The sequence below is a fragment of the Gopherus flavomarginatus genome, chromosome 3 (assembly GCF_025201925.1).
Source record: "Gopherus flavomarginatus isolate rGopFla2 chromosome 3, rGopFla2.mat.asm, whole genome shotgun sequence".
In the NCBI taxonomy this organism is placed as follows: domain Eukaryota; kingdom Metazoa; phylum Chordata; order Testudines; family Testudinidae; genus Gopherus; species Gopherus flavomarginatus.
Genome location: NC_066619.1, coordinates 101,320,481 through 101,344,978, shown reverse-complemented (window position 1 = coordinate 101,344,978; position 24,498 = coordinate 101,320,481). Strand labels below are relative to the sequence as shown.

The window sequence follows — 24,498 nt, the reverse complement described above, 5'->3', positions numbered from 1 at the left end:
TATTTGAAATGAAAATAATATTCCAAATCAAAAATCAGCATTGTTTAGGTTAGTACTGAGACTTCAGCTCTTGTGATAAACTATTTGTTTCATTATTACTTAATCTTCTCGTAACCTGCCACTATCTATCTGTCTGTATTGTTCAGTTGTTGCACCTAGTTTATAATCTCTTTGGGACAGGGATTGTCCTCTGTTATTTGCATAGCATAGTGGGGCCCAAATCAAAAATTGACTGGAGTTCCTTTCTGCTATAATAGAAATAATAATAAAGAACCTTCGGTCTGATGTCAGAGAAAATATATTAATCCCTGTCACACCATTGCTTCATCCTTTCTGTCTGGATGTGCCACTGTGCCTTAATTTTCCTCCTCTTCAGGTCCCAACTCTAGGTTTCAATATGACATTGAAATTCAATGCAAAGTTCCCCCTATTACATTCATTATGGACAAAAGAACATAAAAATATTAGCAAAATGGGTGATATTCAGTCATTTTTATTTCAGAATCCACGTAGCAAAATACCTATTGATGACAGTGATAAGCTTAGAGATGTTAATTTTAGATTTGGAGTCAGTTTTGTACTCCTCTTGCATCCTGTCCTCCCCATCCCAACCTCGCTCCTCCTCCCCTTACTCCCCACCCCCAAACTTTGTATAGTGAGTAGCAAATGCAGATCTCTATCATCAAGTTGTTTTCAACATCCATCTGTTTCCAAATGTACAGAAGAAGCATTCAGTGTAGGACCTTTAGTTGCATTGTGTCTGCAAGCTACTGCAAGTAGTTTTTTTATTTTACCCTGTGCATAGAAACAGCTGGTACCCAGTGGTACTAAATGAAGACTAAACAGAGAAGACCATCTATTGTTTGCAGCCTTTCCACTGCAAGTACTGAAAAACACTGCTAACATTTCAACCTGTTGCCTTAAATCAGAGTTGCACCATGATTATGAAGCAGTAGCCGTTCTTAATGTGTGTGTTTTAAAAGAATCATCTAGATATTTTATTATATTTACGATTTTGTTATGGTAAATGGGAGGCAACAGTGGGGCAATATTAGGATTCATTTAATAAAGAAGGTGATACTATCCAAGTTCCAGTTACAATTCTTCTCTGAAAGAAGGTTCCAATGTTAAGATCATTCTCAAACAAGCAGTAGTCTTGGTATTCTTCAGTTTGTATTTCATGACATCCTGTCATGTTCCTGTGCCAGATATGGACTGGCTACAGAGCTTGCTTATACACACCAGATGTGTTCATCATAACATCCTGTAATGCTCTGCCAGGTATGGCTGAGGTTTGTTTAAATAAGCTTTTTTATACACAGTGCCATCTAGTGGCTGAACAATAAAATACAGCTTAGCATTCCATTACACATCCTGTCAATTTCAAGCATCTAGCAAAAAATTGTCCAGCTATGAACCATATTTTTAGAGTGACCAGATGTCCCAATTCTGTAGGGACAGCCCAATATTTGGGGCTTTGTCTTTTATAGGCACCTATTAGCCACCCATCCCCTGTCCCGATTTTTCACACTTGCTCTTTGTTCACCCTCCGTATTTTTGTGGTGTTCGTTTGTGAGAACACACATTAACAAAGGTGAAACCCAACATGGAAAGCACATTACAAACTGATCAGGAAGCTACATACTTGTGCATCAGTTAGCAGTGGTTCTCAACCTATTTACCATTGTGGACCACATATGCAGCCCACAATGTGTTTATGTGGGCTCCATCCAATACTACCTGTATGACCCTGAGGATGTCACATGGGCTGCAACTGTGTGCTGACCGGGCTGCAAGTGGCTTATGGGCTGCGGGTTGAGAACCACTGAGTTAAGGGAAATTATTTAATCCAACCACACAGCATTGCTTTTTCTTTCTTGACTTTTCCAGAGTTATGTTTAAGATGCAAAATCTGTCGGTGCATTTGGAACTCAGAAGAGAGTTGTAGCAAAAATGTTGCAACATCACTGTGTTTTTGATTACGTGGACAATTTTGAGCAGGGCCAGTTTCAAGTATGGAGGGTTCAGATCCTAGAACGGTAAGACCTTGATGTCATCCACTCCATAGCCCTCTGCTAAAGGCAGCATTGTCCCTATAAGTGTACATGTAGCTGCATTTTTTGTTTTATTTTAGTGGTGGAAAAGGAAGGATTATGGGCTATTACAGCCAGGCTCACAACCTGACTTTCCATATTTGAAATTGTGTGTGTGTGTATTTATAAAACACATTATGAAAGGAGGTGGATTGTCTGTGCGTGCAGCTAACTAGCACAATTCCATTGTTCAGAATTTATTAACAAGTTATCATAAAAAGGTAACAAATGTTTTTATAAAAGCAGCACCGCTTCAGAAGGTGCCAGCTACTCACATTCTTGGGTGGCTGATGCCACTTAAGTCACATACTTCCTAACAGAGCTGAGCTTGGTAGGTATTTTGCATAACTGAAACCTTATCAGGTTATTCTTCATGAATGTTTACTGAATTAAAGGGACTGCAGATTATGTGTTCTCCTAATACCTTGTAATATTCTTACAGTAATTTAATGTTAGCTAGCAAACTTAATCCAGAAATTACTGTGTACTGGCATTTTCTCCACTAAATCATATAAAAATGTGTATCTGACTTTTTTTGAAAATTTAGATTGGAGGTCAAATGGTCCAACTTAAATGTGTGGTATACTCACAACTACTTGCCAATTGTTTGTTTGTTATTAATTTGTATTACAGTGGCACATAGAGGCTCCAGTTAAGATTGGGTCCCCAGTAGCATAGGCACTGCCTTACACGAGATGGTCCCCAGAGAGTTTACAGTCTAAATAGAAAAGAAAAAGGTGAGAGGGTAAACAGAGGAGGGGAAGTGATTTGCCCAAGGTCATAGAGCAGATCGGTGGCAGAGCAGACAAAAGAGCCCCAGGGCTTCTGACTCCCACTGCTTGTTCTATTGACTAGGCCCCACCCCTCTGAAAATAGCACCGATTTAAAGCACTTTTTAGAGAATGATCATAAATGAAATGGGCTATTATCAGAGAGAAATTATTTATTCTAGAATCAACCTTGCTTGAATTCATCAGAAAAGATATTTATCTCAGACAGTAGAATCTAATTTATCCTTATTCCTTTTTGTTTTGTACTTTAAGCTTTAGCTCTAGTTCAGATGAGTCACTATGGTTGCTACTTCAAAATAATAAATTTTTTCTGTTGCCTTTCTCAGATTTTCGGATGTACGACAGGAACATAGATCCATATGGCCAATCCTTACCTTCCTGTGTAGGGTGAAGACATCGGCTTAGCTTACTGCAACTCTGGGGCTGTGGTTGTATTTGACTATGAAATAGCAATTATACCCCAGTTCGCATTGAATCACACATGGGCACATTCCTAAGCAGTTGAAAGGAATGAATGGTGAGCAGTCAGCATAAGCCTATGCACCAGATTAACCCCAGGAAAGCCACATTTTGAAGATATAAGTGGGTCATAAGTGGAGTGTAGCCTTTATAATAGCCCAGTGCCCAGAAGTGAATTTCATATAAGACATCTTCAGCATACATTGAAGTAATTCAGAGGTTCCTGTTGGCTTCAGTGGTCTCTGGATTGGGACCATAAACATTAGTGACCGCCAGGGCTGGCTCTACAGTTTTTGCCGCCCAAAGCAGTGCACCGAATTGCCACCGCAGCGGGGGCAGTCCGTGTGCCCTTAGGGCGGCAGGCGCGTTCTTCTATGGTTAGCTGAAGCCGCTGCAGACAGCTAAACGTAGAAGTTGCTGCCGAATTGCTGCCACCGCGGAAACCTGTGTGCCGCCCTAAGGGCACACGGACTGCCCCTGCTGTCCACAGCGGCAATTCGGTGCGCTGCTTGGGGGCAAAACAAGAGGGACTGCTGCCCCTTGCAGATTGCCGCCCCAAGCACCAGCTTGGAATGCTGGTGCCTAGAGCCGGCCCTGGTGACCGCTCCCTGAAGCTTTACCACCACTTTCCCTATTCTCTTTGTCACAGCAGAAATACAAGGGATTAACCCCTCTGTTAGGTTCCTGCCTTGATCTTGCCTACTACAGCAATGGAGATGGGTATAGAGTAGTTATTATATGCATGGCTGCTTGTGTTACAAGTCACCTTTAGCCTGGTCAAATGCTCATGGACAGCAGTTAGTGTTTAAAATGTCTGTCTAATACACATGTACAGTCTGGATAGAGATGTGTAGGCTGTCCTGGCCTGTATATTACAAGTGTTTACCTCACGAGCCGCTCACAAGTTTTAAACAAAAAAGATCCTTTAGCAACAAAGTGATTAGCAAGCGTGTGCTATAAATATTTACAGTTGTGAATATAAGCAAGGCTGTAGATATGCAGTCAGAAATTCTGGTGAGGGGAGTTTCAACTAAATAGGAGATTCAGCATTTTGCCCACTGAAAAATTACAGAAAATCTTGTCTCATACAATAGGAATTATCCCATTTCCTGAGGAACAGTTTTGCTGGCTCTTTTTGTATATTAATTGACCATTTTCCCCTCTTGTTATAGCTGTATTATAATAGGTCTTACTCAAACCATTTCTACTTCCTTTGGAAATAATTGTGGAGAAAACAACATTGAATTCTTTCTGTTCTTTCTAAACTGTCTTAGGATTGAAGTGGGTCCCTTAGTTTTACTTTTTAACTACTATGCACAACATTGCCGGTGGATGAGATAAACAGGCTGGGCAGGGGCTGAGGGAGATGGAGTAACCAAAATAATACTATGTGCACAGTTGGTGGCTAATCGGGAGCCATTTGGGGATAGTTGCCCCATCTCTTTCTCCCAAAACTCTTACTTGCTAGAGAATCAACAAAGTTCCAAAATCTCTGCAGCATGGAAGAGAAGAGAGGTTCTGATCTGACACCATGACCAGTGTTGCCAACTCCTATGACTTTATCATGAGCCTCATAACAGTTATTGTTTTCTTTAAAGCCCCAGCTCCTGGAGTCAGGTGGATAGGTGATGATTTCAGCCTTAATTATTAGAGAAAAAGTAAGTTTCTAGCCCTCATGGTTGTGGAGAACACTTCACATTTTGAAGCTTACCCTAAAAGCTCAAAAAGCACCAAACAAACAAACAAAAACAAAAAGCAGAAGGCAGATAAAAAGAACACCAAATCTATTATTTTTACATAATCTCATGATTTTAAAGCCAAACTCATGATTTTTGGTGAGCCTGACTCACAATTTTTGAACATTTGGGGATGGCAATACTGTGACATCCTGTCTCAGGTATAACGTTTCGTAACTGTGAGCTTGTTTGGAGGCTCTAGCAGGAGAGCGCAGCTATCATATACCCCTTGAAATAACAGATGCTTGGGGCTAAAATCAAGTCTCAGTTAGACTGATGAATCAGAATCTTTCCCTTGGGGGGGATTTGTCTCTCCAGATGCAGCAGTTAGAGGTTGAATACCTCTAATAACACAATCTTCATGCAGCTTCACAGATTTTACAGGTTTGGATATAGAATGGTTGTTTAGTAAACTAAAAAGAAAACAAATCCTTTTGCCAGGAGTTTTTGCAGAATTGTAATGGTGTATAAACCAAGTATTACTGTATCAAGTAATCTGACCATTGCATTGTGAAGTTAAATGTTGCAGAATCATGGATTGTAACCTGCCGTACTTGCTAATACTGCAATTAATCAGGTGCTTATGAAATGGCATTTTAAAAATTAAAATCGGGTAAGAATTTAACTTAAGGTGTTTCTTTTATAGAAATGTGAATCCTTGTACGGGAAAAGCAATCAAAGTGGTTTTTTTTTCATAAATGAAATGATATAGACACAAGGTAATGTGGATTTAGTATCATAAAAAGCACAGAAGCAGCACTGAAAAGTGTTGCCTCTTTCCAAGAGAAATGGAATATGGTTCAGTAGGAGCCAGCATACTACAAAGCTAATAAAAGGAAAAAATCAGTCTGTTTAATAAATATAAAAGTCAGAAAACTGGTGGAGCACCTAGTTCAGAAAAATGGGCCAGATCACTGTGTTCACGGACAAGATTTTTGTGACTTCTTTTTTGTACTGATCAGAGTGCTTAATATCCTGCCAATTCAAGATCCCCTTGACAGATTTCAGAGTCATATTTACATCCCAGTTTATGTATAAATTCAATATTTACAGCTATTTTTGTCAATCAGTTTGTAACTAAAGGATATTTTTGTGTCACATTCTGAACAGATCAATAATCTGTTGTTGAGGATGTGGGCCCTATGCACACCTGTATGTGTATATATTGTAGATTTTTAACTAAGGTTTCAGAAATGCAAATAAAGATGTTGCACTGTGGATTATTGATCAAGTTCATCAGTGGCTTAAATTACATGTTGGATGCAAGTGGCAAATAACTGAATTAACATTCAGGAGGTGTGCAAAATGAATGTTGCAGTAATGATTCAGGGCAGTTCTCAAATTTACTTGATCGTGTCCCCCTTCTTTGTGTCTGTAGTAGTGTACATCCCATCCCACCCTGCAGGTGCTTAGTTAGCAGCCGCTGCTCTCTGGCTGCCCAGCTCTGAAGGCACTGTTTCCCAAGAATACATTCTGGGTCCACCCAGGGGAGCACCCCCGCCCCCAGTTTGAGAATCTCTGGTTCAGGGCTAGTTGTACCTTTGACTCTGTTCTAGTGTTCCCTTCAGGAGCTGTGACCAATAGATGAATACTGTGACCCAAAGCAGCCTTTTCAAAACAAAATATTGTTTAATCTCAGCAGTGGGAAGAAAGCAGAACAAAGAATAGGGTTCTTTACAGCACAAACAGCTGCATCTGTAGCTGTTTCCCCTAAAGCTTAGGTAAGCCTACATTGTTGCAGACATCCTTGCCTCTGGGGACTGGGGGTTCAGTCTGCTTCCCACAATCCTTGCTTCTCCCTTGCGCTTCAGGGACTGTGATATTATCCAGTGCCAAGTTTTGTCCAGTTCCCACCTGAAGGCCCCCTGAGGATACCAGTCAAACAGTTGATTCCCGTATGGTTAGAGTAAACTTCAAAGGGAATGCCACCTTCATTGACTAGTAAGCATAGGTGGATGGGGCAATCTGCAGACATGCCAGTAAGTCCTCCTGAAATTAACTATTGGTAATCATACAGCAAGCAACATAATCACAAACATTCATAGACTATCACAGGCATCTCCCACATCCTTCACAGTAACTTACCCACCAAGAGGATGGAAAGGAGCTATGGCAGGGAAATAACTAACTGGAGAGTTTGAAATAAAGCAGGAGGAACTTATAGGAATATGTAGATAATGTAAGCACTGTCCTTTCCAGTTTACAGCAGCATGATTCCCAACCATTTAGGGACTCAATACTGTATTGGTCTAAGTGGGCACAGAACCCATTGCACTCTCTATACGAGGGTTGAATTTGGAAGGTGAGTTTTCAATGAGTTAGAGTTTTTGAAGCTTTCCATTTTTCGTTAAACAGACTTGAGTTTTTGAAGCCAGTAATGCTGGACCACAGTTCAAGACAGGAAGTGAAGAAAATTGAACTGAAATTACAAGAAGACTTTGAATGCAATTACCGAGAATGGAATTTGGCCAGTGTACCAGGGCTAGCAGCTTTACTCTTGCATTAAAATTGACAGGGAATAGAGCAGGGCTGCATAGAGAAATGTATGTCAATATACTTGCTATTAGACTTCATAGAAGAGCTCCAGGTAAAGTCTTTTGTGGTGCAAGCACTGAGCAGCAGACTTCTGAATGTTGCTCTGAGGAGGAAAGGAGTGGAGAAAAGCTAGTTGCTGAAAATCCCCATGAGCTGAAAATGTAGAAATACCAGTTGGGCTCATGTAAAGCTTGCTCTCATGAGTTCACCGGTAGGGCAGCCTGCAGTTTACCAGCTGTGCCCTCGTTGATAGATCTATTCCTTTTTGTTTTAAAAACAAATATGAGGAGTTTCAGAGATAATTAGAGCATTTTGCTTGAGAGCTAAAATGAGGCCTCCAGGTTTTATAGAAACAAGATTTTTAAAGTATTTGGCATTAAAAGTATTTTTCATAAAAATGCAATACATAACTTTTTAATTACATTGCTCTAAGCTGACTTTCAGATAAAACAAAGAACAAAAGCTTTGCTGTTCTGTCATTCACTTTTAAAGTTAGGACCTATTAGAATACCGTGTTCTGTGGTTAGAGATTTCTCTTTCATAATTTGCTTTCCTGTTTTCCTTTGAAGAGGTCATGTACCTATGAAGCAGATATTATGGTTAGGCCACAGCTATCATCTTTTTGGTTTCATTAAACTTTTCCTTTCAGTGTAGGATCTTGTTTTAGTTCCTTATGTAATGCCTGTAGTCTGGTTTGTAGGATGCAGATGATTTCCTGCCAGACAAATTTAGCCTTTGGTGACCTCAGTGGAGTCAAGAGTGTTAACTATTAGGGTGTTGTAATACTTTACTGAGGAAACATTAAAAAAAATTGCTCATTAAATCAATATTTGGATTTTTGTTAATCTGTGGGCCTGTACATCTTACTGCAAAGGATAGATTGAGAGGGGGGGAAACTTCTGTTTGTATTGACTAAAACTATGTTAGAAGGCAAACTTTCTTAAGCTTTAACCTGCCAAAAGATTAATCTGATACCCAGTAGTTAACTTCTTTCATTCCTTATTTACTGTTTGAGTTTTGGCACTTCTTAGGCTAAAATACACATGTTTTAGAAAACAGTTCAACTTACAAAAGATTTCATTAAAAATTGCAAAGAGTAATTATGTTTAAAAGCACTATTTGTTAATGTCTGTTCATAGTTAATAATTTACTCAGTCTTTTTTTGTTGTAGTAAAACACATTTGAACTGAGTTAACAGTAACTGCAGAACCTTTCTTGTTTATTCACAATCTTGCTGTGCAAGGATCTCCCCACTCCTTTTAATTTTGTTTTAGTAATACATTTGTTTTTAACTGACTTGCTGCAACTTAAGTGACCTGCTGAAGGTTCAGCAGAAATTGGATGAGTAAATATCTAGCTATTGGTTCTTATGCCCAATGATAATGCAGTGTGAAAGGAAAAGGTGGAACAGGAGAAGCCATTTTACATAGTTGTAAGTAGGCTCACCAATGGAAAAAATATTTCCCTTGATCATGATCAAAATTTACAGATAGGCAAGGTAACAAAAATATTGTTTGAGAACTTCTTAAAGTTTCGTTTAAGGATATTTGGACATGTATGTGATGTTGACAATTTGTGTTTTAACGATTATAAAGCTTTTACATTTTGAATCACAATGTCGATTGTTCTTAAATTTTTGAGCCCCCCCCCCGTTTTGCACAACTGTGAAAAATTTAAATAGATATAAAACTTTTAATTCAGCCAGTCCTTGTTACAAGGGTGCAACAGCGTACCGACAAATAAGTGGAGCATTCAGTACTGGCTTACTTTCACTCCTTTGGCTGCATAACAAAAAGTTCAAACGCAAAGCTAATAAAAGCTTGGAAAGTGAAAACTCACTGTCACATTTGTTTGTTGCTCTCCCTCTCCTCCTCCAGCCAGGTTGCCCAAAGTGGCTAGGCTCTGCATTCCCCTAACCCCCACACTCAGCTAGGGGCTGCAGGGCTCCCCGCTACTGAGAGAGAAGCCTCCCCATGCCTGCTTTCACTCTTGGTTTTTGTTGGGGGGTGGGGTGAGGTGAGGTGAGGTGGTGACCAAAGCCAGGGGAAGTTCTTTTCTGCCCCCTGGATGAGGTGATCTTCAATAATCAGGAACCATTTCCAAGTTCAAATCTATCCCATTCTTTCCCCAGCAGAGGATCATGGCTGTAGTATCCAAACTGCTTGCAGATCCTCTTTGAAACGTCACTGTTTTTTAAAACAAAACATGGAGAACATGGTGGGCAGATGTGTTCTGCTGATAGGGGTTTATTTTGGGTAAAACAACTAAAGATTCACAAACAGCCCAATAAACAAAACCACAAAGGGATTGGAGGGAAAAACTGAATATTCAGGGAAATTACTGTGCTTCCTTTGAAAGAAACAGTAGTTTTAAATCTCTTTTTGTTTTGTAGGTGTCCTGCAGAGGGTGGAGGCTGAAACTGACAAAACTTTAAGGAACAAGGATGTCAGAAATAGCTCTGAATCCTGGGTTCAGGCCCTGGGGTGAACAGCTAAGTTTAAACTGTTCTCCCTCAGCCAGTCCCCCTGCTATAAGCTAGAGGGGAGCTGCTGAGTGCAGGGGTTGGGAGAAGCACTGAGCCAAGCCCCCTTGGCAAACTCTGGCTGGAGGAGGTGGGAGGAGAGGAACCGATGTGACAGTGAGTTTTCCCCTTCCACTGGCTTTTAGGAGCTCTGGAATGTGACAGTGGACTGTATGGGTAAGAAATGTGAGTAGGTAAGCCTCTGATACAGATACCTTTATAATCCATTCTTTTTATTGCTTTATAGCTTGGCCATCAAACTTTGCTCAGAGCAGGGGTATTTACCTTACCTACTTACACAACTCCTGATGAAAGTTATGCTAGTAATTCTGTAGGTGTTTCTTCTCTCCCCTCTGACTCAGTATTCAAACAGTGCCCCAACTCTGTTAGCAGACACCTCATTGGAGATGTAAAACAGTGGGAAACAATGTTTGATGCAATTACATAAATTCTTGTCCTTTACAGATAGACAGCCTGTACTAATTGCAGTATATATAAAGAATTCTGTTTATCTGTGGTTTGTACATTATTCTTTCCTGGCTACAGAACAGATGTTTTAAAAGCAAAGTAAACACTGAAAGCAAAGACAGTGTGTGCTGTTACAATATATACAGTTCTGAATTGCCTCACAGCTTAGAGATGCAGGATGATGAAGCAGGGATTTGCCAGGGATCCTCTGATGGTGATGAGAAAATGCTGAACATCTCCTCTCTTTCACTTACCTCCCTGGTATTGATAGCTACAGATAAGTGAGGGGTAACGCAACCTACTGGAATGACAAGTCAATAATTTGAACAGTCTGTGTTTGAACAATTTATTATGGATCATACAAGATGAGATTTACATGAGTTGTTTCCTGGTGTAATTTTCAACAGTGATTTAGGGACACAGAAGCCTACATCTCATATGAAGTCAACTGGACTTAAGCTCCTAAATCTCTTAGGTGCTTTTATATATTTTACCTTTTGTAGGGTAATTTTTATAATCTACCTTTTACTCTGTAGCTACCAAATTTCCTTAAAAGCCATTTGGGAGCAGATACCTGGAGCGCTTGCAACTTTACTTTCGTCCTTGGCTACTGCTCCACAGCCTCACAGTTTGTTTCATAGATTAACTTCCAGTGATCTAATTGTGGCTACTGCTATTTTTATAAATGACCTAGTGTTTACAGAGTCCCTCCATGGAGAAGGAGGGGAGCCTAATTTTCATAATTAAAGTTGGCCAGTGTGTTCTTTAGCATTTTGCATATCAGATTTAGAAGTCAAATGGGCAGATTCAGCAGACTACAGTGAACATAGGTCAAGAAGAAAGAATTTGAGAAGGCAAGTGGGGCCACTAGATGCCAAAGGAGCACTCCACATACACAGAAAATGTCTGTGGTGCATGGAAAAACTCATGTTTTGTGTTTTTTTTGCAGGAACAGGAGAAAGTGGAAAGAGCACCTTTATTAAACAGATGAGGATTATTCATGGGTCAGGTTACACAGATGAAGATAGGAAAAGCTTCACAAAACTGGTTTATCAAAACATATTTACTGCCATACAAGCTATGATCAGAGCTATGGATACTCTAAAAATACCATACACAGCTGAGCAAAACAAGGTAAGAACACACAGTTTCAGTTCCTTTGACTTCAGCATTTTGGCATGTATGCCACCCTTTAGAATGTGTTTACTTGCTCAAGTATCCTGCGGAATACATAATATGTATAAAATTAACTACACAGCCATGTCTCAAAAAAGTCCACAAACACTACCACCTTGTTATATAAATGGGAAGCACGCCTAATAATTAGTGTATGATTAAAAGGAGAAGAAATACGGTGAGATCTGAGTAGCAGACTCTAGAGACCATTTTTTGGTCAGGGGAATGGGATAAGGTCCTGGAATACTAACGCGCCAAGCAGCAATTGCAAAGCAGGTTTACTCACGTAGCGAAACCGAGCGGGCCTGGGGGGGAGCGAAGGGCCGGGTCCCCGGAGAGAAGGCGGCGGCGGCGGCCCCACAGGCTCCGCTCACTTCGGCTCCTTAGCTCCGGGAGCTGCAGCAACCTCCGCCACTCGCGCGTGGGCCGCTTCCGGCTTTGTACCCCGCCCCCGACCAGCCAGCGGGGCGGGGATTCGGCCTTTAAATGGCCGCAAAGCTCCGAGCGGCTGCGCCCAGCGCGTAGGTGGGACGCGGCGTGGGGTCGCTGCCGCTTAGGGCACACGCTGAGCGACCCAGCAAACCACGCGCCCCGCTGCCCAAATTACCTGTCCCGTAGCGTGGGGCCTCGATACTCTCCATGGCCCCCAGGGCGGGCTGTTTTATTGTGGAACATGAGCTAGAAAACCAGGTTGGTTACAATGTTATTCTTAAATCCAAATAGCCAGTCAGTATAGCGGTTCCATTTAATTTTACTTGAAAGAGAAAGGCAAAGCAATAGTACCGATTCAGTCACTAGTCTCTCAGTATTAAGATTTTTCCTACATTGTGGACTGTTTGTTATAAGGCTGGTTTGGTTACACTGGGAAGAACAATGCCACCCACACTAGCCTACACCTGAAGTGAATTTATTTAGTACCCAATACTGTCCACCTAGGAAGTTTGTACTTAGACCCATGATTCAGCAAAGCAATTAACTTGCTTAAATGTTTTGCTGAACAGGGATTGACTTCTGCAGCAAACAATTATAATGTATCCCTGTCAATTAGCCAGATACCAGTTCTGCCATCACTTTAATGACTGGACATTTATTCTGGATGAAATCCTGGTAACATTTAAGTCAGATTTCATTTTCATTCCAAAGTTTTGCCACTAAGTTTCTGATTCCTGATCTAGAATAGATTTAGCTAAAGTTAAAACTGCCTCAAAACATTTAGCATCTAAAATGGGTTCAGATGATGCACCTGAGACAAATATTGCAACCATCACAGCTCCTCCAAGAGCCAGAAATAAACACCCCCAGAGAGGTGTCACCTCCACTTGCAGAGCAGTTAGACTTTGGCCTTCTAGAGCTAACTTCCAGTAACACCCTGTTCATAGCCCTCAAAGCAAGAAGGCAAAACACAGATGCTGGCCTATAGGCAGACTGGCTCAATAGGGATACACAGCGTAAGGCAGGGAAACTGTGCAGCCTTAAAGCCCCCTAGACCTCCACTCAAGAGAGATGACTGGAGTTAGAAACCTTAAGTGGATACCCTCAAGGGATGATGAGGAGGAATACAGGTACCCTGAAACTGTGACAGCATCAGTGTACACTTGGCTAAAAAGACGAGATAGAGATTCTTCACTTTTTTAAAAAAGAAACCTTTCTCCAGTGTATTAATGAACATGTGCAACAATATTTTCAAAAAATGTCAGTGAGACAACTTTCCCTTATGTTTTGTGGAAGGCATTTAAGTTAGAGAAGTGGTCAATATAATTATGCCAGGGCCATTTTAGGAAAGCAGTTGATTTTGGAAGAGAAACTAAAATCTCTTCAAAACCTCATAATTGGTACTTCCCAAGAAATAAAAGGTCAAACTGAATAAATTCAGCTGTAACACGACAATATCATTACAAAGGCATAATCAATTTTTTGTATTGGAAATTTTATTAAAATTGTAAGTGTATTTAAAAAGTCACATTTTAAATCTCTGTAAAGATGTTTATGCAATACAGATATGTAGAGTCAGATTCTCAAGTGGTGCAAATTCACATAGGTCTTAAAATTATTGTATGAAAAAGTACAATTACAGCAAACATATCAGCAAATTAAGTTCAAATAGCAAACCTGTAGAACCAGAATGGCTTTTACAGCATGTTCTAGACATCCTGTCTGGAGCAGCTAGTGCCTCAAATACTTGAATGGTTTCATTGCTTCCTCAAAGTTGCCCAGTTCCAGGTTGGAACCCAGCATAACAACACTCCTGGGGGGGAAAACAATAGCAGATTATAGATCATAAAGAACAGTATAAATAATCTAGCTAGCAATGTACTTGCAGAAGTCTTGGCAAACCAAGTATTCCTAGTTCTCCTATTGCCAGTTCACAGCAAGGAGAGCCACACTTAACAATACTCGGCAAACACCATTCATTTCATTAAACAAATGAATAAATGGTGCTTGCTTCTAGTATTAAGTACACACAAAGTTTTTTGGGATTACATTTTTGTAGAAGGGCTGAAATTACATTTCAGCCATCAATTTATCAGATGCTGTGTCCTAAAGAGCAGCAGTAGGTGTGTGTGTCTTTTGGCACCTCTTTGATAACTGCAAGGGGTTCAATGGTCAAAACAGAGATTCAGGGTACCACAATCCATGGTAAAAAATTTAGAATCGCTCTTACTGCAGATGATCTCAGCTCCATTCATGCCTTACAGAAATGTTAAAGGCCTACAACACTATGGCCCCAGTTTAGCAAACATTTAAGAAGATATCTGATTGTCAGTTGGAAAGCTTTGTTAGTACTGAAATAAAACACCCATCATAACTTTAAAGTTAGTACACTTAGCAATTAGGATTAATTAAATGTACAGAGATAAAAGTAGAGGAGTACTTGTGGCACCTTAGAGGCTAACAAATTTATTTCAACATAAGCTTTTGGGGGCTACAGCTCACTTCTTTGGATGCATAGAAGTGAACACACAGACAGAAGATATTTATACGTACAGAGAACGTGAAAAGGTGGAAGTACGCATACCAACTGGAAGAGTCCAATCAATTGAGATGAGCTGTCATCAGCAGGAGAAAAAAACCCTTTGAAGTGATCATTGAGATGACCCATAGAAGGTGTGAGGGGAACTGGAAATGGTTGGGTCATTACACTAATTGAATCTATTTCCTTATGTTAAGTTCTCCTCACACCATCTATGGGTCATCTCAATGATCACTTCAAAGGGTTTTTTTCTCCTGCAGCTGACAGCTCATCTCAGTTGATTGGACTCTTACAGTTGGTATGCGTACTTCCACCTTTTCACGTTCTCTGTACGTATAAATATCTTCTGTCTGTGTGTTCACTTCTATGCATCCAAAGAAGTGGGCTGTAGCCCCCGAAAGCTTATGTTGAAATAAATTTGTTAGTCTCTAAGGTGCCACAAGTACTCCTGTCCTTTTTGTGGATACAGACTAACATGGCTGCTACTCTGAAACCAGAGATAAATGATCATGTTCGTGAGATTTTCAATCTTTTATTTTAGCATTTCAAAACAGCTGAAGCTGTCCTTTACCACAAAAATCTCCTTCCATCATTAGGATACAGTAGTGTTGAATTGCAGATAATGGCCATGTTAGGGTGACTTATTTCTTTGCTTGGTGCCAACAAGGCATTCAGTGCTGTCATAAACAGATAGCTAAGGGTTAATGTCTCTTTCACCTATAAAAGGGTTAACAAACAGTGACCTGAAACACCTGCCCAGAGGACCAATCAGGAGACAAAATATTTTCAAAAGTGGGTGGAGGGAAGTTTGGGTGTAAGGTCTTTGTTCTTTGTCTTGGTTTGGTGGCCGTCTCGGCTCTGAGAGTGATCTCTCTATCTCCAGGCTTTCTAATCTTCTGTTTCCAAGTTGTAAGTACAAGGATAGTAAGACAATAAGTTTATATTGTTTTTTTTGTATTTACATGTGTGTAGTTGCTGGAATGTTTTAAATTGTATTCTTTTTGGATAAGGCTGTTTATTCATTTTTTTTAAGCAATTGACCCTGTATATTGTCACCTTGATATAGAGACCATTTTTATGTCTTTTTCTTTCTTTTTATATAAAGTTTTGCTTTTGAAGACCTGTTTGGTTTTTTTTCCCCCCCTTGTTGAGGCTTGAGGGAATTGAGTCTGTACTTAACAGGAATACAGAAGTGGGGGGGGAAGGGTGGAATCTTTGTGTTAGATTTACTAAGCCTGACTTTCTATACTCTCTGGGTGAGGGGAGAGAGAGAGATTTGATCTCTCAGTACTTGTGTTTCAAGGACTTGAAGCAGGGAATATCCTAGAGTACCGAGGGCGGGGAAATCTGGGAGGAGGTAAAGAGGGGGAAGGGACGTGGGTTATTTCCCTTTGTGGTGAGACTCAGGGCATCTGAGTCTTGGGGTCCCCCAAGGAAGGTTTTGGGGAGACCAGAGTGAGCCAGACACTGGAATTTTCTGGCTGGTGGCAGCGATATCAGATCCAAGCTGGTAATTAAGTTTGGAGGTTTCATGCTAGCTTCTCATATTCTGAACTCTGAGGTTCAGATCTGAGTAGGAAAGTTATGACAAGTGCTGCTGTATTCCTTATGTCTGTTTTTTTCAGGTCATTTACCTTTTTGCTGCTTGTCTTCAGCCATGCTCTTTGTTGAAGTTCTTCTATTAATGTACCGTAAACGCCAGTTAAAGTGTAGGATACACTCCATGCCTTCATAGCCAGTGAACTTAACCTCCTATAACAAATTTTAGTCATACAGGTTTCATTTTTTCATTTAATTAGGAAAATGCTCAGCTGATCCAAGAAGTAGAGGTGGACAGAGTAACAGCGCTAGAAAGAAAACAAGTGGAAGCAATCAAGAAGCTCTGGGCAGATCCAGGAATCCAAGAGTGCTATGATAGACGGAGAGAATACCAGCTCTCAGACTCTGCTAAATAGTAAGTACACAGTACTAGCACAAGGTTGACCCCAGACATCATCTACCCCTGGATATCCCTTGGTCTGAAAATTTCACCCACCTTTTAAATTAGTCTGAGATTTATGCTAAAATTTAAAATAATTCTGTATAAAATGTTTGTTTCCAAATATCTTCCTGGTTCTGAGCACACTGAAATCATTAGTCAGTTACCCTCCTTCCTAATGCTGAGGTCAGGACAGCTGGAACATAATTAAATTTCCCTTTGGGGAGAGCTTGAAAATAGCTGAACAAAATACATCAACATCCAGCAGGCAGGGCAGTGAGTTTATGTAACAGTAGTTTTAAAAGTACGTAAACTAGGGAATGAAATTTGGTGTACAAATTAGCCATATTTGAAAGTTCTCGAACTTCACTGTGAGGTAAATCTTCCTTTGTCTAGTGTGGTCTAAATTCTAGTTCTGAGGTCACAGAAGTAATCTGGTGATTTGCTCTAGCTCCTTGAAGAAGGAAAAAGTGCTCTAAACTTCTGTTCTAGGAGACTAAAGAGTTCCTGGTTATGAAAATCTAATTGTGTGGATTTTGGTGCCCATCTTTAGTTGAGATTTGTTTGGGACAGATGGCTGGGCAGAAAGAGTAGCTTTAATATGTTTTGTCTACCAACAATAAGAGAGCTGCCTTCTATAAGTATGGGGTGATTTTTGCGGTTGATGAGCATAGTTTGGGATCTGTCTTGTTTTGTATGTATCTGTAGCGCTCTTTTGAGTGGTCTCAGATAAATAAGCATTACATGAGGAAGTCAAAGCACAAGAATGCGACCGTCGGACTAAATCCTGGCTTTATAAACCACAAATCTTGTGAAATCAGATTTCTAGATTAACTGCATTAAAGGCAGAAAACAGTGATTTCCTTTAGTCATGTCTAATTACATTTATAGATAATCAATCCATTTGAGTAGAAACCTGTTTGTTTCTTTCTGTTTAAAGCACAAATGGATAAATCACTTTAATATCAAGAGCAGTAAGTAGACTCCTGCAGCTGGCCCATTCTAGTTGACTGGGGCTGTTTAATTGTGGTGTAGATGTTCCAGTTTGGGCTGGAACCCTGGGCTCCATGACCCTGCAATGTGGGAGGGTCTTAGAACTTGGGCTGCAGCTGTAACCAGAACATCTACACTGCAGTTCCACAGCTAGAGCTTTACAAGATCGAGTCAGCTGCATATTTTAATTGCAGTGTAGAGATCCCCTTAAATTTATGAAGCTTTTGTCTAAACAAAGTTGCTCATTTCAGTTATATGTTAATAGCCTAGAGAAGGTGATTATTGCACATATTCAGATGACAGGTTCTTTATGTTAAGTATATAGTTCTTCCACTTGGTTTGTGGGTAAGTGATTACACTTACTACTCCATATTTTGACTAAATATTTGGATTCATTACATGAAAACATTTACTTACATATGTGTGTCCATCTTATTTTGCAGTTACCTTACTGACATTGATCGTATTGCCTTGCCCTCATTTGTGCCAACTCAGCAAGATATTCTCAGAGTCAGAGTGCCTACTACAGGAATTATTGAGTATCCTTTTGATTTAGAAAACATTATCTTTAGGTAAGATTGACTGTATTCTGGCAATGTATGAAACAAATCCGTAATAGTCATATCTTTTAAGTTGTCTGCAGAGACTCTACCCTTAAAACTACAGTGAGCCTTACATGCAAAACAGGATTAATATCGGTTTCTTACACTTCAGTCTCCAAATTCAATCAGTAACTCTTTAGAGAATAATTAAATTGGCTATGGCTTTTTTAAAATGACATTTTCTAACTTTTCCAGAGGATATTTAAAATCCATTCCTCTTTGAGACTCTGGGCCAAATGTAATTTTTTTTTTAAAAACTTCCTATATCCAAACAAGTCCAGTTACCATGTATTCCAAACTGCTTACAAACATAAAATGTCAACGGCCTCTTTTCAAACTTTTAGCTTGAAGATATTACCAACAATGTAAGAGTTACTTATTGTCAAATCAGAGAAATAACTTCTCTGCGGGGGGGAAGAAAAAAAAAAGCTGATGGAATGATCCAGATCCAGCAGTTACTCAGTTCTCCGACACACTTTCCCAGCCTCAATAGATCTCCTCCTCCTCATCATCACCAGATCCTCACTTTCCCTGCCTCTCTGCTCTCCCTCCAGCTCTGCGTGCTTGATTCCAACTTGAGTCATAGGGAGCAGGACCCTAGTAAGATCCTTCTGACTAGATTTCCACTCTGATGAACCACAAGAAGCTGCCTCCCTAGCTAACATGCAAGCTCCACTTCTTCAGCATATTTGACTGCAAGCTGTCCCCATCAGTGCATCTTCTTCCTTGTTAGCAACCGCAGGCATTAATGCATGCCAGTGAAAATATTTAAAATGCTGTGTGCAGTTAGGCCATGGAGGAGGGGGAAAAACAGCAGAGCAAGACCAGGCATTCTCTTCTATTTAAATTCCAATATGTCAGCAATCCCCATGGTATTGGGAAATGGGCTGAGCAGTAGGGCTGAAGAGTTTGGGCAGTTGAGGCTGGGTTGTCTTGCAGTGCTGTTTTTTCTGCCCACCTTCCAAACTCTGCTTCGCTCCTCCTTGGATAGCCCTGCTTTTCCCATATCCACAGTCCACACACACAGATCCACAACCATCTGCTTCCCTCCACCTGGCCCTGTTCTCCTCTCTTCTTTTTCTCATCTGTGAGAGTGACTTGCTTGAGGTCCTATAGCTGATCTATAGAGCCCAGGTCTCATGACTCTTTTACGGTGATGTCCCAAGGTTCAAAGAGGGAAGAGCAAGGTGGCTAATTTTGAAGATGGCATATTGAAGTAAAATCCTAGCAATGACAAGATGGTGCTCAATTTTCACATGAGCTAGCAAGTCAAATTAAAGATTACGCTCCCCCATTGAATTTATCGGTACATTATTGACAAATGCCAGGCAGTGTGTATTGGAAGGTATAAACTGAAGTACTCGTACACATTCCTGGGTTAACTGTAACCACATAGTAAAGCATCCTGGGCATCACTGTGGACAGTGCACAGTTGGAACCCAAAAAGCAAACTAAATATTAGGATGTATAGAGAATGATAATGAATCCTGAAACTATTATATAAATCATTCCTTCTTGTCTCAGCCTAAAAAAGATATACCAGGAGAAAGGAACTCCATATACAGACAAGTTTGAAAGGATTGGGACTGTTCAGTTTAGAGAGGAGAAAAATAAGAGGCAATATGATAGAAATATGCAGTAATGAATGATAGAGAGTAGATAATCCAACACTTCTATTTACCTTCTCATATAATAAATAAAAGACATTCAATGGGATTGAAAGGCAATTCTTTTAAAAAGAATAAAAGATGAGGGGATTTTATTACACAGGATATAATTTATTTATCAGTGGAACACATTCAAACATTTGCTATTAATTACATATTGTGGCAGTCAAAAAGGGATTAGACAGTTACATGGATAATGAGAAAAATCAGTCCGCGTTAAAACAATTACGTACCTTACAGTTACCATAGTTCTTAGAGATGTGCTGGCCATGCAGAGTCCACTCTTGGGTCCCATACACTCAATGGGCACAAAATCAGATATTTCTGAATAGCAGTATCTATTGGAGCTGCATCTGCACCTCTCATAGCTCCTCACTTTTTATAGCAGAAGATAAAGGTATGGGGCATAGCAACTTGCATTCAGTTCTCCTGCCAGTTCAATGGGCAATGTGTGTGGGCAACACCACCCAAAGAATTACACTTACTGCAGCGTGAATAGCTGTATTTTTTTTGTTTGAGTGATTGTCTAAAAGGTTGGACTGAACTCCATGTCACTGCTCTGTATATTTCTGAAATTGGGGACAGTGGCAAGGTAGGCCACAGAAGTTGCCTGGTCATGGGTAGAGTGGGCCACTAACCTGTCTGAGTGGGCCTTTGTTGGCTAGGCTCTTTACGCAGTCTGAGATCCACTTAAGCTGTGATGATATTGATTGTCCCTTAACCTTCTCCGCAAAAAGAGCCTGGGCATACAGCTGAATGGTTTGGTTCTGTCTGAATAAAAAGACAATGTCCTAACAAACACTGTGAAGTCTCTTTCTGTTAGGGAGGAGGAAAGGACACCACCATAGACAGAAACTTTTTGGATGAAGACTGTCCTTGTGATAAATTTGATACAGCAGGCCCACCCTGAAAGCTTGAATCATTATTGTCTTTGTAGCTGATGTGATGGCTACCAATAAGGCAGTCTTCATCAATTGCTGGTGAAGAAAAAGTAGCCAGTATGCTAACTAAAACATTACACTTGGAAAGCAAAACAAGTTTTTCACTCTGCCTTAGCCCTTAAGGCTCTCTGGTATGGGAAGTGAGAAGGCATGAGGGGCACTGGCAGGAGAGATCAGATTCATCTGATCTCTCGAGCATGGGGTGCCAGAGCACGAAAAGTAAACTGTTATTTTCAACACAGAGCCAACTATAGTGCACACAGCACTCTAATGCACAACCTTCAGCTCTGACATCATACTTTTTTATATACAAAAACAACATTTTATAGTCTTCATCCCTGCATGTCTATAGGGAAATATTCTGATTAGGGCTGTCAATGCACACAATTAACTCAAAAAATTAATCATTGTTAAAACAATAGAATACCAATCCGAAGTGTACAGTGTTCACTTTATTATAATTTATTACAAATATTTGCACTGTAAAAATGATAAAAGAAATAGTATTTTGCATAAGGTGAATTGAAATCTTTATCATGAAAGTGTAACTTACAAATGTAGAACATTTTTGTTACATATCTGCACTCAAAAACAAAACAATGTAAAACTTTAGAGCCTAAAATCCACTCAGTCCTACTACTTGTTCAGCCAATCGATTGCAAGGTATTTACATGCCAGATATGCTAAACATTTGTATGCCCCTTCATGCTTCAGCCAGCATTGCAGAGGACATGCTTCCATGCTGATGATGCATGTTAAAACTTAGGGATCTGTGGCAAAAATCAGTACTTGGTCCTGCTAGTGAAGGCAGGGGGCTGGACTTGATGACCGTTCAAGGTCCCTTCTAGCTCTAGGAGATAAGTATATATTACCTGCATTTTTGCCATGTATTTCATGTTATAGAAGTCTCAGATGATGACCCAGCACATGTTCATGTTATGAACACTTCCACAGTAGATTTGACTATTCAACCCACCGTTTAAGAGTCTGAAGTACCATCTAAAAACTGGGAGAAATTAGGTGTGGAGCATGCATTCAGAAGTCTTAAAAGAACAGCACTCAGATGAGAAACTGCAGAACCCAAAAAAAGAAAATCAACCTTCTGCTGGTGGCATCTGACTCAGATGATGCAAGTGAACATGTGTTGGGCTGCACTGCTTTGGGTTGTGGTTGAAGCATGAAGGGATAAATCAATCTTTAGGGCATTTGGCACATAAATATCTTGTGATACCGGCTACAGCAGTACCATGTGAACACCTGTTCTCACTTTCAGGTGACATTGTAAACAAGAAGCAGGCAGCATTATCTTCTGCATATTGTAAAAGACGGTTACTCACCTTTGTAACTGTTGTTCTTCGAGATGTGTTGCTCATATCCATTCCAGTTAGGTATGCGTGCCGCGCGTGCACGTCTGCCGGAAACTTTTTACCCTAGCAACTCCAGTGGGCCGGCAGGTCGCCCCCTAGAGTGGCGCCACTATGGCACTAGATATATACCCCTGCCGGCCCGCCCGCTCCTCAGTTCCTTCTTGCCGGCGACTCCGACAGTGGGGAAGGAGGGCGGGTGTGGAATGGATATGAGCAACACATCTCGAAGAACAACAGTTACAAAGGTGAGTAACCGTCTTTTCTTCTTCAAGTGCTTGCTCATATCCGTTCCAGTTAGGTGATTCCCAAGCCTTACCTAGGTGGTGGGGTCGGGGTCGGAGTGAGAGGTCGCGGCCTGGAGCACTGCAGATCCAAAAGCAGCATCATCTCTGGACTGCTGGACCAGGGCATAATGCGAAGCAAATGTATGAATGGATGACCAGGTCGCTGCCCTACAGATTTCTTGAATGGGCACTCGGGCGAGGATGCCTGTGCTCTGGTAGAATGAGCAGTCACTCGGCCCGACGGGAGTTGGGCCAAGTCGTAGCAGGTCCTGATGCAGGACGTAACCCATGACGATAACCTCTGAGAGGAGATCAGTAGCCCCTTGACCCTGTCCGCTACTGCCACGAATAACTGAGGGGACCTGCGGAAGAGTTTTGTCCTGTCCATGTAAAAGGCTAGCGCCCGTCGGACATCTAGCGAGTGAAGCTGTTGCTCCCTGCGGGACGAATGGGGCTTAGGGAAGAAAACTGGGAGGAAAATCTCTTGGTTGACATGGAAATCTGAGACCACCTTAGGAAGGAAAGCAGGGTGCGGCCTCAGCTGTACCTTATCCTTGTGGAAGACCGTATACGGTGGGTCCACCGTGAGGGCCCTCAGCTCTGACACCCTTCTAGCTGAGGTAATGGCCACAAGGAAGGCGGTTTTCCATGAGAGGTAAAGCAGGGAGCAGGTAGCTAATGGCTCGAAAGGAGGGACCATGAGCCGGGACAGGACCAGGTTGAGGTCCCATGAGGGGGCCGGAGGGCGAATTTGGGGATAGAGCCTCTCCAGCCCCTTCAGGAATCTCGCCACCATGGGGTGAGAGAAAACAGAACAGCCGTCCATGCCAGGATGAAAAGCGGAGATAGCAGCGAGGTGAACTCGTAGGGACGACAATGACAACCCCTGGGCCTTAAGGGACCAGACGTAGTCCAGAAGAGTGGTGACGGGAACCTCCATAGGACGAAGATCTTTCTCTGCACACCAGCAGGAGAAGCGCTTCCACTTGGCTGTATAAGTCGCTCTGGTGGAAGGTTTTCTGCTGCCTAAGAGAACCTCGCGGACCGGGGTAGAGCACCGCAGCTCAGAGTCAGTCAACCATGGAGGAGCCACGCCATGAGGTGAAGCGACGGAAGGTCCGGGTGACGGAGCCTGCCGTGGTCCTGCGTGATGAGATCCCGATGAAGAGGTAGGATAACTGGGTTGGTCACTAAGAGGTCCAACAACACTGGGTACCAGTGCTGCCTGGCCCATGCCGGGGCTATTAGAAGCAATTGGGCTTTGTCCTTGCGCACCTTGATTAGAACTCTGTGAATCAGGGGAATTGGCGGGAAAGCATAAAGGAGGTGTGTTGTCCAAGGGATCAGGAATGCATCCGCGAGAGACCCGGGCTCCCGACCCTGGAAGGAGCAGAATGTTCGACACTTCCTGTTCACCCGGGATGCGAAGAGGTCTATCCGGGGACGACCTCACCTCTGGAAGAGTGAGAGGGCGACGTCCGGACGGAGGGACCACTCGTGTGAGAGGAAGGATCTGCTCAGCCGATCCGCGAGGGTATTCCGCACTCCGGGAAGGTAGGAGGCGGACAGGTGAATAGAATGGGCTATGCAGAACTCCCAGAGACGTATCGCCTCCAGACAGAGGGAGAGGACCTGGTGCCGCCCTGCTTGTTGATGTAGAACATGGTCGTCACGTTGTCGGTGAATACCGCAACACAACGACCGTGGAGGAGATGGACAAATGCTTGACAAGCAAGGCGGACCGCTCTCAACTCCCGTACGTTGATGTGGAGGTTGATCTCGTGGGGTCCACAAGCCCTGAGTCCTCTGGGTGCCACAGTGAGCTCCCCAGCCCAGGTCGGAAGCGTCTGTGGTTAGGGATGCGGAAGGCTGGGGCGGATGGAACGGGAGCCCCGCACACACCACGGATCGGTCCA

At 41.7% G+C, this 24,498-nt stretch overlaps 1 protein-coding gene and 1 long non-coding RNA gene across 3 annotated transcripts in view; one reads left to right on the top strand and one right to left on the bottom strand.

Moving 5' to 3' along the window:
- Positions 1-12,186, bottom strand: part of LOC127046763 (uncharacterized) — a 32,287-nt gene extending 20,101 nt beyond the window's left edge. The window contains exon 1 of the long non-coding RNA XR_007773190.1: positions 12,066-12,186. This is a non-coding gene — a long non-coding RNA (uncharacterized LOC127046763). The remainder of the gene's footprint in view (positions 1-12,065) is intronic.
- The window catches only part of GNA14 (G protein subunit alpha 14), a 58,104-nt gene that overhangs the window by 24,619 nt on the left and 8,987 nt on the right, over positions 1-24,498 (top strand). The window contains exons 2-5 of one of the 2 annotated variants that reach the window (XM_050944217.1): positions 3,211-3,401; positions 11,553-11,737; positions 16,550-16,704; positions 18,165-18,293. In XM_050944217.1, the coding sequence (XP_050800174.1) occupies positions 3,395-3,401; positions 11,553-11,737; positions 16,550-16,704; positions 18,165-18,293 (476 nt within the window). In that variant the 5' untranslated portion in view covers positions 3,211-3,394. The remainder of the gene's footprint in view (positions 1-3,210; positions 3,402-11,552; positions 11,738-16,549; positions 16,705-18,164; positions 18,294-24,498) is intronic. The other variant, XM_050944216.1, reaches the window with a different exon arrangement.